At 39.7% G+C, this 18,246-nt stretch overlaps 1 protein-coding gene across 5 annotated transcripts in view; it reads left to right on the top strand.

Annotated features, from left to right (window-relative positions):
* LOC122557824 (uncharacterized) overlaps positions 1-18,246 on the top strand; it is a 272,621-nt gene that overhangs the window by 156,576 nt on the left and 97,799 nt on the right. For all 5 annotated transcript variants that reach the window (XM_087996567.1, XM_043705913.2, XM_087996568.1 and 2 more), the window contains 2 exons: positions 298-405; positions 2,853-2,962. In XM_087996567.1, the coding sequence (XP_087852693.1) occupies positions 298-405; positions 2,853-2,962 (218 nt within the window). The remainder of the gene's footprint in view (positions 1-297; positions 406-2,852; positions 2,963-18,246) is intronic.

Below are 18,246 nucleotides of genomic sequence, written 5' to 3'. Positions count from 1 at the left end.
TAAAAACCTTGACTATATATCCATTAAAGTGTACATTTTCTTCTAAGATCAGTTGTATCTTTTGGTACTAAAAGAATAAGTTTTACATTGTGTATGATTAAGATGAATTATTTTGTTGAATAAGTGATTTACAATGACTTTTTAGAAAAATAACAGTAAAATATATCATTCATTGACAGATAAGTTTCCAAATAGAAATATATGCATAATTGGCTACTACATATATCTTGTGTTTTATGAGTGCAGAATTGACATACATGATTAACAAGAGAACGCTGGCATGTGTTTTTATTTCAGATGATACGAAGAATTTACAAAGGAATTCCCCTACAGCTGCGGGGTCAGATTTGGTCACTGCTATTAGATTTAGAAAAATTGAAATCTGAGAATGAAGGAAAATATGAGGTAAATTATTGAAGAAATTATTTTTGTATTAAGTAGTTGACTAAAAAACAGCAAGGTGTTTCTCGCTTTTTATTGCTTTGTCGTTTTTGAATACCAGGCTTTGCTGACAGGACCAGGACTACACCGTTAGGATTATATCCAAGATATTGGTTCAAACAATAATGCATTATGGAGGAACATATAATTCAATTAATGAAATGTCCAAAGGCCTTTCATACCTTTTATAGTTTCAATATCGTAATGTGCACTGTGAAGGACCCATAGGCTCAAATTTATTGCATGGTGGGGTACCACTTAATTATGCAAGAGGACTTGTGGCACAGCAGGAAACATCTGTACTTCTGAACCAGAAGCTTTGAGATACTATAGTGCACCTTATACAGCAAATGGTTTATGGTGCTGCCAATGTGCAACAGGGTTGTAAGGAGTGAGTGAATACGTAAGATAGTTAATAGGGTGTAAATGAAGTGGGAGGTTTTGTTATGGATGCTATGAATCTTAAGGGTTGTTGAAGCTGAGGCAAGTGGGGAGTATTCTGTCACATTCCTGAATTTTGTCCAGTGGATAGCGTACATTAGAACATATTACATATGAGTAAGTCAGTTGATTCCTTGAATATGCCCTAAAATCAGAAAAATCATATCTGATCATAGCCTCAGCTTAAACTTCCAAAATGTTCTCAGTAACACTTGACACTCTCATTGATCAAAAATCTGTGCCAACTCCATTTTAAAGTATATTCATGATCCAGCTCCATTTGGTGTCTCAGATACAGAATTCCAGAGATGACCCTGTGAGAGAAGAAGTTTATTTTCATCTCCATTTTAAGCAGGAAACAATTTATTCTGAAATTGCCCCTGCTTCTAGGTACCCTGACAAGAAGTAATATTCTCTCAGCATTTACTGTGGCAAACTTCCTCAAACTATATATGTTCCAATGAGTATAGGCCCAACTTGTTCAGTCTTTCTTCACAAAACAATCCCTTCATTCCAGTGAATCTTCTCTGAATTTCCTCCAAGACAATTATATTCCTCCTTAAAAATGGAGACAAACTGTATACGGTGTGTTTTCACCAATGTTCTCTATAGTTCTGGCAAGACTCACCTATTTATATAATACAATCCACTTGAGAAAATGCCAACATTCTACTTGCCTTCCTAATTGTTTGCTAACTTTTTTGATTCCTGCATGAAGACACCCAGATCCTTTTGCCCAGTCTGTTCTCATTCAAATGACATTTTGTTTTTCTTTTCTCCATACCAGAGTAGACAACCTCACATTATCCCACATAATACTACAATTAACATATCTATAACCTTTTGGAGACTCTGTGAAATATCTTTGAGGGTATAGGAAGTAAATTGCCCACCACCGATTTCCTAGCTGTGACCTAAAATTGCAGCCACACTTTTTAATATGGCTGGTTTACTTAAGTTTCTTGCTTAATGATAAACCATAGGATATTGATGGTAGGGTTTAGTAAGAATGGTGCTTTGGGATTTAAGGGGAGATAATTACATTTTGTCTTTTTGGAGATGGTCATTGTATGTGACTTATACAGCATGAACGATACTCACTTATACAGCATGAACGATACTCACAATTTATCGGTTCAAACCTGAATGTAGTCCAGGTCCAGCTGCACGTGGGTGTGAACTGTTTTAGTATCTGAAGAGTTGCAATGCATCTAAACATTATGCCATCCTCATCTCTGATCTTCTGAGGAAGGGCGCTTCATCGATGAAGCAGCTGAAGATTGTTGAGCAAAGGAATTACTGTGAGGAACTCCTGCAACGATGTCCTAGGATTAAGATGACTGACTTTTAAGAAATACAATCATCTGTCTCTGTGGAGAAATTTTCTGTTGATTTTTCACAAATTTCAGTTTTATTTAAACTACTTGATGCCTTGGAATCAAAGCAATCACTTTCATCTTATCTATAGAGTTAGGCTCTTTTGACCATGTTTGAATGAAATGTGGAGTGAGATCTGAGATCTGAATAGTCCTTGCAGAACCCACACTTACCTTTGCTGAATTCTTTGCTGAGTGAGTGTTTTTTTTAAGTATTATAGATGACACCTTCTATTACTTTGATAATTGATATATAGTCATAACAATAAAATGTTCACTAATAAATCCAGTAGGACCAACTTCTTGAGAAAAGGAGGTACAAATGTGGAGCTAAATAACCATAAAGAGTAGTTGAGGCAAATAGCACAGATGCATTGAAGAGGAACCAAGATAAGCGAATGAGAGATTAAGGATTAGATGGATATGTTGATGAGATTTGATCAAGAAGGTGAGGATGGAGCTTGTATGCATACAAACTCTAACATGAAACTGTTGGGCCAAAATTGTTGGTATTTTTAATAACTTGTGACACTTTCACACAATTAAATATGTACTATACAACTGTAACAGAGAATTTGATTTTTTATTTTACAGAAAATGAAATTACAAGCACAAAGTGTTTCAGCTGATATTAAACAAATAGACCTTGATGTAAATCGCACTTTTAGAAACCATATCATGTTTCGGGATCGATATGGAGTGAAGTAAGTGATTCAATTTTTAGGTGTAATGATATGTTGCAGCCTTGCCTTCCTGTTTCCATTGTGAGGGGCCACAGTAGAGTGGATGAGAAGGGCCTATTTACCTCAGCAATGACTAGGGACACAGATTTAAAAAGATTAGTCCCATGGGAAAAGGTCCAGAATCCACTACCTGAAAAGAAATTGGAAGTAGAGACCCTCAACTCATCTAAAAGGGTGTCTTGGTATGCACATCAAACACCTGAAGAAGGGCTCATGCCCGAAACGTCGAGTCTCCTGCTCCTTGGGTGCTGCCTGAGCTGCTGCGCTTTTCCAGCAACACATTTTCAGCTCTGATCTCCAGCATCTGCAGTCCTCACTTTCTCCTTCCTGTTTCCATTCCATGGTTGCTGTCTCTGACTCTTATGGTAAGAGCTAAAGACATGCACTTGACACACCAGAGAAGAACAGGCATTGTAGCAATGTCATTAGATGTTAGTGTTGAACCCAAGGCTTCTAATTCATGGCATAACTTGTGGAATTATTTTCTGAAAAATTAGTGTGAAACACTTAGGTATATTTTGCTACTTCAACAATATTGTTTAACATCTGCAATAAAATTCCTATCAATATGGAAAGCATTCATAATTATTCTAAATATAATTCTAAAGGCATAATTTATATGAAATTCAAATATTGTTTACACCAAATAACATCTTAACATATAATACAAGCTGTCATTAGCATTGCAATGTCTATTTTGTGGTAAGTCAGAGAGGCCAGCCCACTGCGAATGCTGACAGCTGAAGCACTACAGAGGGTGTTGACTAACAACAGGAGGACATGGTAAGTTTAAATAAATTAAAGCATAGAATCAAAGAAGATTTACGGAACAGAAAAAGGCCATCTGACCCATCATGTTTATGCCATTTGCAAGACCGATCCTACAAATCCTACTTGTCAGCCTGTGGCCCATAGTCCTGTAGGCTGTGGTGTTTGATGTGCATACCAAGACACCTTTTTAGATGAGTTGAGGGTCTCTACTTCCAATTTCTTTTCAGGCAGTGGATTCTGGACCTTTTCCCATGCTACTAATCTTTTTAAGTCTGTGTCCCTGGTCATTGCTGAGGTAAATAGGCCCTTCCCATCCACTACACTGTGGCCCCTCACAATCTTGTACATTCCAATCAAATCTCTGTCAATCTCTGCTTCAAAGAGAACAATGCCAGCCGATTCAATCTTTCCTCAAAGCTGCCTTTTTTCCTCAGTCCTACCAACATCCTCTGTACCTACTCTGTAGCATAATTATATCATTTCTATAATGAGGGGACCAGACTTGCACACTGTCATCCAGTTGTGGCCTAACTAATGATTTATACAGTTCCAGTGTAACCTCCCTATTCATATTTTGGATACCTTGACTAATAAAAATAAGGATTCCATATGATTTCTTTGCTATCTTATAAACCTAACCTTCAAGGTACTGTGAGCACTCACTCCAAGATCCCTGACTTTCTCTAATATTCTATTATTTGCATATTCCTTTGAATTGTTTGACCTCCCCAAATTTATAACTTCACACTTCTCCAGGTTGAATTCCATTTGCTACTTTCTGCCCATATGACCTGTACATTGATATCATCTTGCAGTGTACAGATATCCTCTTCTATAACAATCACACAGCCAATTTTTAGTATCACCTGCAAACGTCGGAATCATATCCCTTACATTTAAATTCAAATCATGAATATGTACTACTAATACTGAGTCCTGCAAAACCCCACTGGAAACAGCCTTGCAGTTACAAAAGTTGCAATTAACCTTTGTTTTCCTGCTACTCAGCCAATTTTGTATCCTGCTCATTATATTCTGCTGGATCCCATGAACTTTTACTTGTTTTAACTATATTAGTCAAGGACAGTTAGCAATCTATCATTGATTATTTTGTGCTTTTCTAAGTGACAGTTAATCCTTGCTTTTATAATTGATTCTGATAATTTTCCCACAATGGAAGTTAAACTAACCGGCCAGTAATTATTCAATCTACTCCTTGCTCCCTTTTAAAACAGACATTAGCAGTACTCTAGCCCCACACCACTGAGGATTGGAAAATGAGTCAGTCCTTTTGCTATTTCCTGTCTGACTTATTTTAATACCTGGGGTACTTTTCATCTTGCTTTGGTGACTTATACAGTTTCAAGGTTATATTTTTTTTTTTAAATCTATTTTCGAGGATGATAATCCCAATACTACTTCCTTTCTTTCCATGTTTATCATATGCAACATTTTTTCTTAACTACAATAACTACATGTTCAGGAGTGCTCTTCTGTGATCTCGCAGGAGTTCTCGGATCTTCCCAGCCCAGACCTGACTTTTCAACTTGGCACTCCTATCAGCTGTTACAATCTTACCCACCGTCGACTTTATCAAAGACTGCTAATTTGTGCCTCCAATATCCTAATGTGTCCTGTTCGATTTCTGTAATTGCTCACTGGCCCTGACATCAATCTTGCTTTTGAGTGTGATCTAGACTATTATGAATTGAGACCTTGGAGTTAAATTGGCCCAAGCTACATACAGATGGGCTTTCCCATTCCCAGCCATTACAAAAATGCTCCCGACTAAAATTAAAGCCAACCTATTTTCAACTGGACAACAGGCAGTTTGTCCTAACTGAAGTAAGAAAGAAAGGAGGTCAGTTACAGCCGTAAATGTGAATTTATTGTTAGCTAGTTAGAATCATGAACAACTGAAGATATTTAGGATCACATTTTTAACAGCAACAACTTATGTCTACATCATCTGATCAGCGCAATGTATGTCCCAAGGTCTTTCATCAGGACCATTAAAATCAAAAAAACAACTCTGGAACAGATAAAGATATAACAGTGAAAAATAAGGTGCAGGGAGGAAATTCTAGAGTTTAGGGACTAGGCAACTGCAATCATGGCCATCAACGGTGGAGCATTTGAAATCGGGAACACTCAAGAGGCCAGGATTAGTGAAGCACAGATATCTCAGAGAACTATAGTATTTATATAAGACTGTTTGATCTCCAGTAAAAGAAAACTGAAAGTAAAAGGACTTGTATATTTGAGATAATGCTATATGTGACTTTGCTTTGAAGATCCAACATTTTATTATTCCTTACCAATTTTTCTATGTTGATTTCTACTTCTAGAAATCTTGTAACTACATTTATATCTTAATCTAAAATACAACCACCAGAATTCAATTTTAAGCTTTTTAGCCAGAAATTCCTGCTAGCAGTTTTTACAGCCAAATAGTTTTTAACTTTTCTAAAAAACGATTCAGCATGTCAGTTTCAATCCTTGCAGCTTTATAACACTAAGCACATCTGTGTAATTCTAACTGAGCACACCTACATAATACTGAGTATAGCAATATAACATTAATACACCATTAAAACCCCAAACAAATAGTGCAATATTAATATTCATAAATTATCTGGATGAGAATTTGGGAGGGATGATAAGTAGGTTTGGAGATGACAGAAAGATTGGGCTGGATGATTGACACTGAATAGAAAGGTGTTAGGTTACAAGAGGATGTAAACAGATTGATCAGATGGACAGATCAATGACATGTGGAATTTAACCCTGATAAATATGAGGTGTTGCACTTTGGAAGAAGGAACAAGACAAAGGCTTTTTCAATGAATGGAAAGACGTTAGGAAGCTCAGAGTAACAGAGGGATCTTGGGATGTTTGTTCACAGATCCCTGAAGGTGGCAGGACAGGTTAAAGGTAGTTAAGAAGGCGTTGGACTTGCTTGCGTAGACGATAAGAAAAGGGAGTTCATGCTGGAGATGGACTTTGGTTAGGCTACAGCTGGAGTCTGTCTGCAGTTCTGGTCACCAGACTATAGGAAGGATATGATTACATTGGAGTTTGAGTTTGATTTATTGTTGTCTCATGTACAAAGATGCAGTGGAAAGTATCGTTTTGAATGCTGTACAGGCAGATCATAACATACAAACTGCCTCAGGGCAGCAGAATAGAGTGCAGAATACAATGTTACAACTGCACAGAAGGTGCAGAGAGAGATCAGAATTGACATTTGAGAGGTCCGTTCAAAAGTCTGATAGCAGCAGCGAAGAAGGTATTCTTTAATCAGTTTGTACATTTATATCTCCTGCCCGATGGAAGAGGAAGGATAAGAATTAAATTGGAGTGCGTTGGTTACTTTCCCAAGGCAGCTGCGGTATAGATGAGGTCAATGATGGATGGCTGATTTATGTGTTGGACTGAGCAGTGTTCATGACTCTCTGTAGTTTCTTGTGGTCTTCAGAAGGTCAGTTGTCAGGCCACGCTGTAATGCATCCAGATAGGATACTTTCTATGGGGCATCAAAAGAAATTGGTAAAAGTCTTTGTAGACATGCCAAATTTCCTTAGCATCCTGAGGAAGTAGAAATGTTATCATGCTTTCTTGACCATTAGGTCGACATACATGGACCAGGACAGCTTGTTGGTGATCATCATTCCCAGGAACTTGATGCTCTTGACCATCTCCACCTCAGCACCATTGATGCAGACAGGGGCATGCCCTTCACTCCACTTCCTGAATCAATGACTAGCTCCTTCACTTTGCTTGTGTTGATGGAGAGATTTATGTCTTTACAGCATGCTGCTAAGTACTCAATTTCTTTCCTATATTCTGTCACATTGTTCTTTGAGAACCAACCTACAACAATGGTGACATCAATAAACTTGTAAATGGAATCGGGGTGGAATTTGGTGACACAGTCATTAGTATATAAAGGTTTATAGTAGGGGTCTGAGTGCACAGCCTTGGAGGGCAACCATGCTGAGGATTATGGTGGAGGCAATTTTGTCACCTATTCTTAAAGGGGGTGCAATGAAGATTCACAGAATGTTGTTTGGGGTGGAGCATTTCAGCTGTGAAGAAATGCGGGATAAGCTCAGGTTGTTTTCTTTGGAACAGAAAATGTTGAGGAGGGACCTCATAGAGGTGTATAAAATTATGGAATACATCGATGGGTTAGCTCATAAATTTATATAAATTAATAAAGTAATTAACCAAGTAGAGATGGTTGGGCAGGTGATGTGCTACAGCCATATGATGTGGGAACTGACTGATCCTATTGTGAAATTCAGTGACCACATCTGCAGCAAGTATTGGTTGCTGGAGGAACTCCGGCTCAGAATTGATAGCTCGAATCTGAGCTTTAAACTCTGGGGCATATTCAGGTGGGGGAAGAGTTACCTAGATGCATTGTTTCAGGAGGCAGTTATATCTGGTAGATTAAGTAATTTAAATTCAGTCAGTGATCAGGGACAGCAGGGTGAGATTGCAAGTGAGGCAGGTAGGGGGATCCTGAGTTCAGGAATGGAGGAGCCTCAACTCTTGACCTTGTCCAACAGGTATGAGGTACTTGCTCCCTGTGTGGAAGAGGAAAAGAGCTGCAGGCAGGATAGGCCAGTTGACCACCGCACCATGGTGCAGGAGGCTATTCAAGAGTGGGGAGCAATAAGACAAGTGGTAGTTATAGAAGATTCTATAATTAGGGGGATAGATAGTGTACCTTGCAAGCCGGATCGAGAGTAACGCATGTGTGTTCCCTGCCTGGTGCCAGTGTGCAGGACATCTCTAGCTGGCTTGAAAGGATATTGGAATAAGAGGGCAATGATCCAGTTGCTGTGGTCCACATTGGCAAACAACATAGGCAAGGCTAGGAAAGAGGACTTGTTGAGGATTATCAAGCACTAGGAACAAAATTAAGGAACAGGTCTGCAAGGGTTATAATCTCCAGATTACTACCCAAGCCACGTGCAAATTGGTTTAGAGATCAGAAAATTAGAGAAGTAAACACATGGCTAAGGGAATGGTGTGGGAAAGAGGGGTTCCATTTCATGGGGCACTGACATCCGTTTTGGAACAGGATTTATCTGTACCAATGGGATAGTCTCCACCTGAACTGATCTGGAACCAGTATTCTAGTGAAAAGGATAAATAGGATGATCACTAGGACTTTAAACTAGAGTTGAGGGGAAGAGAAGTGGAAAACAACTGGAAGTATGATGGTAAATAAAAAGGTAAGCAGCAGATTAGCATGTTTTCTGGAGGGTTTAACTACAAGGCAGACTATGAAAGAAGTAAAAAGGAAGGATAACTCAGAAGGTATTATTAGAGATGTTGGAAATCATGAGGGTATGAAAACTAGCATAAAGGCACTTATGGTTGTGACATTCATAATAAGGTAGATGAGTTAATGGCACAAACCATCCCGAATGAATATGATTTAGTAGCTATTACAGAGACATGTTTACAGGATGGTCACAACTGGGAGTTAGATATCCAGGAGTATCAGGCTATTCAGAAGGACAGAGAGGAAGGTAAGGGAGGTGATGTAATTCTGACATTTAAGGACGACTTCGGGACAGTGCTGAGAAATGATATAGGTTCTATGGAGAATAAGGTTGAATCCATTTGGGTGGTAATTAGAAATTCTAAGATGAAAACGTCACTGATAGGCGTAGCCTGTAGGCTACCAAATAATGACATCACATTGGGGAGGGCAATAAACAAAGAAATAACTACCTGTAAAAATGGTACGGCAATTATCATGGGTGATTTTAATCTACATGTTGATTGGTTTAACCAGCTCGGTTAGGGTAGCCTTGAGAAGGAGTTAGTTCATTGAGTGTATCCATGATAGTTTCTTGAACAATATGGAATGGAACTGACGATGGAGCAAGCTATCCTAGATTTGGTCCTGTGTAATGAGACAGGAATAATTAATGACTTCATAGTTAGGGATCCCATTCGAAGGAGCGATTACAGTATGGTTGAACTTAGACTACAGATGGAAAGTGCGAAGAAACATTATATATCAGGGTCCTGTGCTTAAACAAACAAGATTACAATAGGATGAGGAAGGACCTGGCTCAAGTAGACTGGAAACAAAGACTTTATGGTAGGGACAGTTGACAAGCAATGGAGGACTTTCAAAGCAATTTTTGAAAGTGCTCAGCAAAAGTATATTCCAGTGAAAAGGAAGGACTGTAAGAAAAGAGGTAATCTGCCATGGGTCTCTAAGGAAATAAGGGAGGCTGTCCAATTGAAAGAGAAGGCATGCAAAATGGTCAAGATCAGCAGGAAGCTAGAAGAGTGGGAAAGCTTTCAAGGTTGCAAAAGGAGCTATAAAGAAAAGCTAGATAGAACATGAGAAAAAACTAATGCAGAATATAAAGACAGATAGAACATGAGAAAATATAATATAAAACAATAAAGAGTGGCTAAAGTAAAGGTTTAGAGGATGAGGAGGGATGTTTGGTCATGGGATATGATGAAATGGCCGAGGCATTGAATAGGTATTTTTTGTCGGTCTTCACAGTGGAGGACACGAATAACATGCCAGCAGTTGACAAAGAGATGAAGGGGCAGGTGAGGACCTGGAAACAATTATTATCATGGAAGAGGTAGTGTTGGACAAGTTAGTGGACTAAGGATAGACAAGTCTCCTGGCCCTGATAGAATTCATCCCAGTAAAAAGGACCATTACTTGAATGGTAAAAAGTTGCAGCATGCTGCTTTGCAGAAGGACCTGGGTATCCTTGTGCATGAATCACTGAAGGTTGCTCTGCAGGTACAACAGGTAATTAGAAAGGCAAATAGAATTGCGAAAGAGATTGAGTTTAAAAGTAGGGAGGTTATGTTGCAGCTGTACAGGGTGCTGGTGAGAGCACACCTGGAGTACTGCATGCAATTTTGGTCTCCTTACTTGAGAAAGGATGTACTGGCACTAGAGGAGGTGCAGAGGAGGTTCACTAGGTTGATTCTGGAGTTGGGGAGGGGGAGGTTGGCTTATGAGGAGAGAGTGAGTAGACCGGGATTATATTCATTGGAATTTAGAAGAATGAGGGGGCATCTTATAGAAACATATGAAATTATGAAGGGAATGGATAAGATGGAAGTAGAGAGGATGTTTCCACTGGTGGGTGAGACTAGGACAAGAGTGGATAGCCTCAAACTTAAGTGGAGCAGATTTCAGATTGAATGAGAAGGAATTACTTCACCCAGAGAGTTGTGAATCTATGGAATTCCCTGCCTAGTGAGGTAGTTGATGCTATTTCAGTAAATGTTTTTAAAGCTAAGATGGATTTTTTTGAACACTAAAGGAATTAAGGGTTACAGTGAGAGGGCAAGTAAGTGGAGCTGAGGACATGAAAAGATCAGCCATGACTATGGAATGGCGGAGCAGGCTTGAAGGGCAAGATGGCCTACTCCTTCTGTTCTTACATTTTTAAATAGAAAGCAGCTATTACTTGAAGGGTCAATAACAAGGAGGTATAATTTTAAAATGAAATGCAGACTTTTGGGGAGATTTAAAGGTACTGTTCAAGGACTCTTGGTGAGTTGCTGCAGTCCATCTTGTACACATTATCTGTGCACTTTATAGAGGAGGGAGTGAATGGTGGATGGGTTGCTGATCAAACAGATTGATTTGTCTTGGATGATAACAAGTATCTTGTGTTGTTGGATCCATACTTATCCAACAAATAGAGTGTATTCCATTAAACTCCTAACATGTGCCTTGTAGATAATGAACAGGCTTTTAGGAATCAGGGGTGAGTTTTGAGCTGCTGAATTTCCAGCCTCCGACCTGCTCATGTGGACACACTATTTCTATGGCTTTTCCACTTCAGTTTCTTGAAGTTGCCCTAAATTTGTGCTATGTCTCTGCTTTGTCATGGCATTGCATAAATTCCTGTTGGCTTTGATCATGGAATATGTATTTCTTAACAATGGTAGCCAACTCATTTTCCTTCCAGTATTTCCAAAATTTTAAAAAAAGACAATGGAATTTTAGCTATCAACAAAGTTTACGAATTCATGATCTTCAGCATACATGAAAGGTGAAGCACTTTTGATACTGTTTGGGAAAATAAAGGAGTAACATTTAAAGGAAATGCGTTTTTTTCATTTTTGGTTTGACTATCTCGTTCCAGCATACTGGTTCAAATATGTGGTATGTTAAACAGTGTCACTAAGAAGGATCTATAGTATAAGTAAAATCTTTGAGGTTTTGATAGTAATGACAACATATTTTAGTCTTTTCAATGTCAAATAATATACTAAAGAAAGACTCGTGAAAATTGACTTTTTTTTAATTACAGCTGTCTTTTTGTGAGTAACATCTAACATGTCCTACCAGCTTCTGCATCATTGGACATGCAAAAAAATTAATACAAAAGATAGCTATTAAGATTGTGTCAGCGAGGGATGCTGTTCTTATGAGATTTTATTACCACAGACCATTGAGATAACCACTGGACAGGTTTATTCAGATGTACAGCCTGTATGGGTCCTTTTCAGAGTGGCAGGCAGTGATGAGTAGGGGTGCTGCAGGGTTCAGTGCTATGACCTCAGCTGTTCACAATTTACATTAATGATTTGGGCAAAGGAGCTGAATGCCATATCTCCAACTTTGCAGGTGACGCTAAGCTGAGTGGCAGTGTATGCTGCGAGGAGGATGCTAAGAGTTTGCAGGGTGACTTGGACAGACTAGCTGAGTGGGCAAATATTTGGCAATTACAATATAATGTGGTTAAATGTGGAGGTTATCCAGTTCAGTCACAAAAATTCAGATTATTATCTGAATGGTGTCAGATTAGAAAAAGATGAGATACAATGAGACCTGGGTGTCATGGTGGAACTGTCGTTGAATATTGGCATGCAGACGTAGTATGCAGTGATGAAAGCTAATGGCATGCTGTCCTTCATAGCAAGAGGATTTGAGTATTGGAATAAAGATGTCTTGCTGCAGTTATACAGGACCTTGGTGAGGCCACACCTTAAGTGTCGTATGCAGTTTTGGTCTCTTCGTCTGAGGAAGAACATTCTTGCTTTTGAGGGTGTCCAGTGAAAGTCACCAGACTGATTCCTGGGATGGCAGGATTGAAATATGAGGAAAGACTGGGTCAACTGGGTTGAATTGGCTAGAATTTAGAAAAACAAAGGGAGAATCTCACAGAAACATATAAAATCCTGATGGGACTGGACAGGCTAGATGCGAGAAGAATGTTCCCAATGTTGCCAAACTCCAGAACAAGGAGTCACAGTCTAAGAATAAGGGGTAAGCCATTCAGGACTGAGATGAGGAAGAATTTCTTCAATCAGAGTTGTGAACCTGTGGAATTCTCTACTGAAAGAAACTGTTGGGACCAGTTGATTAGATATATTTAAGAAGGAGCTAGACGTGTCCCTTGTGGCTAAAGGGATTAAGGGGTATGGAGAGATGGCAGGTATGGGATACTGAGATTGCATGATCAGCTATGATAGTATTGAATGGTGGTGTAGGTTCGAAGGACCAATCAACCTACTCCTGCACCTATTTTCTATGTTTCAATGTTTCTGTAGCAAAATAGCAGTAGCCATGTTGGCTTAAAGCATGTGTTGAGAGCAAAATTGAAAATAAAATGTTGAGATTAGGTAAAATGAATATTGTAAAAATGAGAAAGAAAATGACTTTGATGTCACAGAACAAAAGTAAACATTTAGGGATCTGAGAATGAAGAGCTTTGTATATTTGAGATTGTTGTGTTAAAGAGTATATTAAAAGGTAAGCTTACAGGTTGAGTCAGTAGTTAGGAAGCAAATACAATGTTGTCATTCATTTCAAGAGGACGAGAATATAAAAGCAGGGATGTACATCTGAGGCTTTATAAAGCTCAGATCAGGCCACATTTAGAATATTGTGAGCAATTTTGGGCCCCACACCTCAGGAAGGATGTATCCGCCCAGGAGCGGGTCCAGAGGAGGTTCACGAGAATGATCCCAAGAATGAAAGGCTTACCATATGAGGAATATTTAGGACTCTGGGACTATACTCAATGGAATTTAGAAGAATGAGAGGAGATCTGATTGAAACTTATAGAATACTGAACAACCTGGACAGAGTTGAAATTGGTAAGATGTTTCCATTGGCGGGAGAGCCAAGAACCTGAGGGCACACCCTTAGAATAAAGAAAAGACCTTTTAGAATGGAGATAAGGAGAAACTTCTGTGGAATTCATTGCCACAGAAGGCTGTGGAAGCTGTTGAGTATATTTAAAAAAAATAGATAGGTTCTTGATTGCCAAGGGGATCAAAGGTTACAGGGAGAAAACGGGAAAGTGGGATTGAAAAACCTATCAGCCACGATTTAATGGCAGAGCACATTCGATGGGCCGAATGTCCTCACTTCTGCTCCTTTGTCTTATTTGGGTCTGGCTTTTTGAGTTGCATATAACTTGGTTAGTATTGGGACCTGGAGCAGGAAAAGTACAATTAAAACTAAATTCACTTCAGTGTTTTATTTCTCTTTTTTTGTTGTTGGTTCTCATGTCCCATCTGATCCTTGTGACCTTTGCTTCTTAAAGATTTTTCACACTGAAAAGGAATTGAAGGCTGGCCTACCATTCTCCCTTAGCATTTCTGAACTGGCAAACAAGTTGATTTTGGAACTGAAGGTCAAGACATGCAGACATTCGCAGAGGGAAGTTCCAGCATGAGTTAGATTTTAGCCCTACCCATCCTGTAGAAACAAAGATTTAACCAGCCATCTGCAGATGAACTGAGGTATGGGGGATGCGGGAGCTTGGAGCTATTTCTGAGCTGTAAGATTCAATGGCAGAAGACATTGGAAGATATCGGCTTTACTTCCAATGCAGCACAAAGTGTTTGAAGCAATGGGAACTGTAGTGACCTGGTGAGAGGCCAGATAACATTTCTTGTCCTAATGCAGTTTTGCTGGCGATGTAAGGGAGAGTGTCCTTCTGGCTTCCTTTTCTGGGTGAAAGTGAGGACTGCAGATGCTGGAGATCAGAGCTGAAAAATGTGTTGCTGGAAAAGCGCAGCAGGTCAGGCAGCATACAAGGAGTAGGAGAATCGATGTTAGAAGGGCTTATGCTGCGCTTTTCCAGCAACACATTTTTCAGCTTCCTTTTCTGGGCACCTTGTTTATAGTAGGCTCCAAGTCCAACAGAGAAAGTCCCCAGTCCACTACCTGCTCATGTGCTCCAAAGCTGTAATCTCTGCAGCCTGCTTCCGTAGCCTTAGCATTTTAACAGAAGCAGCACTTCAAGAGCACCTGAACTTCTTCCTGCAGCCTCAGCAGAGGTAACCTGTAGCAATCGTATTGCTGTTCGGCTACTTGACCCTGTTGTGTCATTCAGTAGGATCATGGCTGCTGATGCAACTGATTAGGCCTGCATCCCAGAGATGCTGACATCACTAACTCCAGATTGTTATTGCATTCATATTGCACTGGGGATTTAAACCCAGGTACCCAGAACATTACTTGGTTCTCTGCATTAATAGTCTAGTGATAATACTACTCGGCCCCAATGTCTCCTGGATTGCACAAAGCCTCAGATTAAAAGATGATCATTTAACTCTCTTACCACTCTAGAATGGCTATGAAACACTCCAGTAACCTATCCCACATTTAACCTGCAGTTCACCAACAGTATCAAATTGAATAATTTTCTACCTGTCCTGCCACCTTCCCAGCTGAAATAGTTGAGACATTGATCAGCAAGATCGGGGAGTTAAAATCACTGGTGATTTGTCAGTAAAGTTGTTAGTAAAAGGGCAGTACAGTGGTTAGCCTACTGCCTCACAGCATCAAGGACCCAGGTTCAATTGCAGCCTTGGGTGACTATCTGTGTGGAGTTTGCATATTCTCCCCATGTTTGCATGGGTTTCCTCCCACAGTGCAAAGATGTGCAGGTTAAGTAGATTGGGCAAGGTAAAGGTGGGGTTACGGAGATTGGTGGTGTGGGCCTGGGTGGAATCCTCTTTGGAGGGTTGGTGCAGACTCAAAGGATTGAATGACTTCTATCTGCACTGTAGGCATTCTGACTTTAGAAAATTAAACCTATCTCACAAGTGGACTATGAGGTCTTGATTTCCTTGGGAAATAAATTTTCCAATATCTTTCAGTTAGGAGACCGTTTAAGAATATATTTAACTTCTGGAGCCATTGCTTTAAATCAAAATTTCAGGGAAGATATTAAAGCTGTCAACAGCTGGTAAAGATCTCCACATCTTTACACCAGGCTAGAATACAAATGAAAACCTGGTAGCTATTGCACCTCATTTTCAAGCTGTTTTAAATAGCTGCCTGGGGAACTGAATCAGAGCAGGTAGCTGACTCTGTTTTCTGATGGAAGACCAAAGGGCTGTTCACAAAGGTAGTTTTTAAGAAGCAGGTTATAGAGGAGAGAAATGTTTAGAGAGAATTCTAATGGTATCACTACTAACGGTGAACCGAGTAAAATCAGTGACATACAAGAGGCCACAGCTGGAGTAACACAGGGCTAGAGGAGGGTATGTAAATAGTAGAGAGGCTGGACTGTGGAGTGACTTGAAAATAAGGATGAATTTTAAAACCAAGGTGTTGCCAGACTGGAAGCCGTTATAGGTCAGTGAGCACAAGAACAAAAGGGACTTGATGTGAGTAAAGATACTGGCAAGTTCAAAGTTTGTGCGAAGATTTGTAGCTCGGGTGCTCGTTGTGGTTCTGTTCGCCGAGCTGGAAGTTTTTGTTGCAAACGTTTCGAACCCTGGCTAGGCGACATCATCAGTGCTTGGGAGCCTCCTGCGAAGCGCTTCTTTGATGTTTCCTCCGGTGTTTATAGTGGTCTGTCCCTGCCGCTTCCGGTTGTCAGTTTCAGCTGTCCGCTGTAGTGGTTGGTATATTGGCTCCAGGTCGATGTGTTTGTTGATGGAGTTTGTGGATGAATGCCATGCCTCTAGGAATTCCCTGGCTGTTCTCTGTCTGGCTTGCCCTATGATAGTAGTGTTGTCCCAGTCGAATTCATGTGTGCACACGCAGACAACAAGCAACATGAATTAGACTGGGACAACACTACTATCATAGGGCAAGCCAGACAGAGAACAGCCAGGGAATTCCTAGAGGCATGGCATTCATCCATAAACTCCATCAACAAACACATCGACCTGGAGCCAATATACCAACCACTACAGCGGACAGCTGAAACTGACAACCGGAAGCGGCAGGGACAGACCACTATAAACACCGGAGGAAACATCAAAGAAGCGCTTCGCAGGAGGCTCCCAAGCACTGATGATGTCGCCTAGCCAGGGGACGAAACGTTTGCAACAAAAACTTCCAGCTCGGCGAACAGAACCACAACATACTGGCAAGTGTTTTGGATGAGATCAAATTTTGGGGAGATTGGCACATTATTGCACAATATTACAAGTCACTGCTTAATTTGCTTATGTAACTTAAATGTTGAAACTCAGTAATTTCCTGGAGGTAGACTTCTATGTTTCCTTAACCTACCGCTTTTAGTATTTAAAAAGTCTTGAATTGCAGTTGGTCAAATGGAAGGAGAGAGTTAATAACTGAATTCCAATGAGCTTAAATGCTGATGTCAAACCATGTGGTATGTACTTCCACATATCATTGGAATCTCTTAATTGAGTTACAGCTTTTGAACTAGCACCACAACATCCGTTGTTCTGTATTGGTTAAAGATTCATGCAGTCTAACACAGATGTGTTGCTGGAAACTGGATACAAAATTGGTGAACATTGCATAGTAATTATTTGCATAGCATGTTGGAATGGATTGACTCATAGACTTGAAATAGATCACAGAAAATCATTCTAAGTTTCTGTGCAAGTTATGCATAAAGATGGAAATTGAGATTAATAACAGAGTATAGTATATCTTTAGATTTTACTGTTGCTAACAGTAAAACCTAATGAAGATCTGTTGATGGTTGGGAATTCTTGAACTATAGGGAAAATAAGAAAGATGTTGGTACTGACATTATCCTTGTGGGACACGCCAGGCACCTTGTTTCTAAGAAACAATTCAATTTCCAGATCAAGATTAATTTTATTCTTTCGCAACAATTTTCTGGTACTGTACTTCAGTGCAAATAGTACAAGTGAAGTTGCAAACTCTTGAGAGTATGTCTGAAAGGAAATTTTTCTTTCTATGTTTTCTGAATTTGCCATCTTTCTACATTCCTGGTGAGCTCTTGACATACAATATACTTACCTGCAAAAACCTTCAATTAGCAGGAAGTGAAAAATACATTGCTGCAGCTCTTAAATGTCTGCCATCCTTAGGCATATTTCACACAGCAAAAACAGTCAGGCTGCTTAGCAGGAAGTGGTTACATGAGTCAACACTGCTTCAAACCTAGAGATCAAGAAAAGGATAATAGCTTCAGGAAATCTACCAAGGTAATTCTGGCCATCATTTCTCTGCAACAAATAAATGGGCAAAATATGCAAGG

The sequence above is a fragment of the Chiloscyllium plagiosum genome, unplaced genomic scaffold (genome assembly GCF_037043375.1).
Source record: "Chiloscyllium plagiosum isolate Xiang-an unplaced genomic scaffold, Cpla_swu_hap1 HiC_scaffold_18, whole genome shotgun sequence".
In the NCBI taxonomy this organism is placed as follows: domain Eukaryota; kingdom Metazoa; phylum Chordata; class Chondrichthyes; order Orectolobiformes; family Hemiscylliidae; genus Chiloscyllium; species Chiloscyllium plagiosum.
This window is presented reverse-complemented; position numbering and strand designations above follow the sequence as displayed.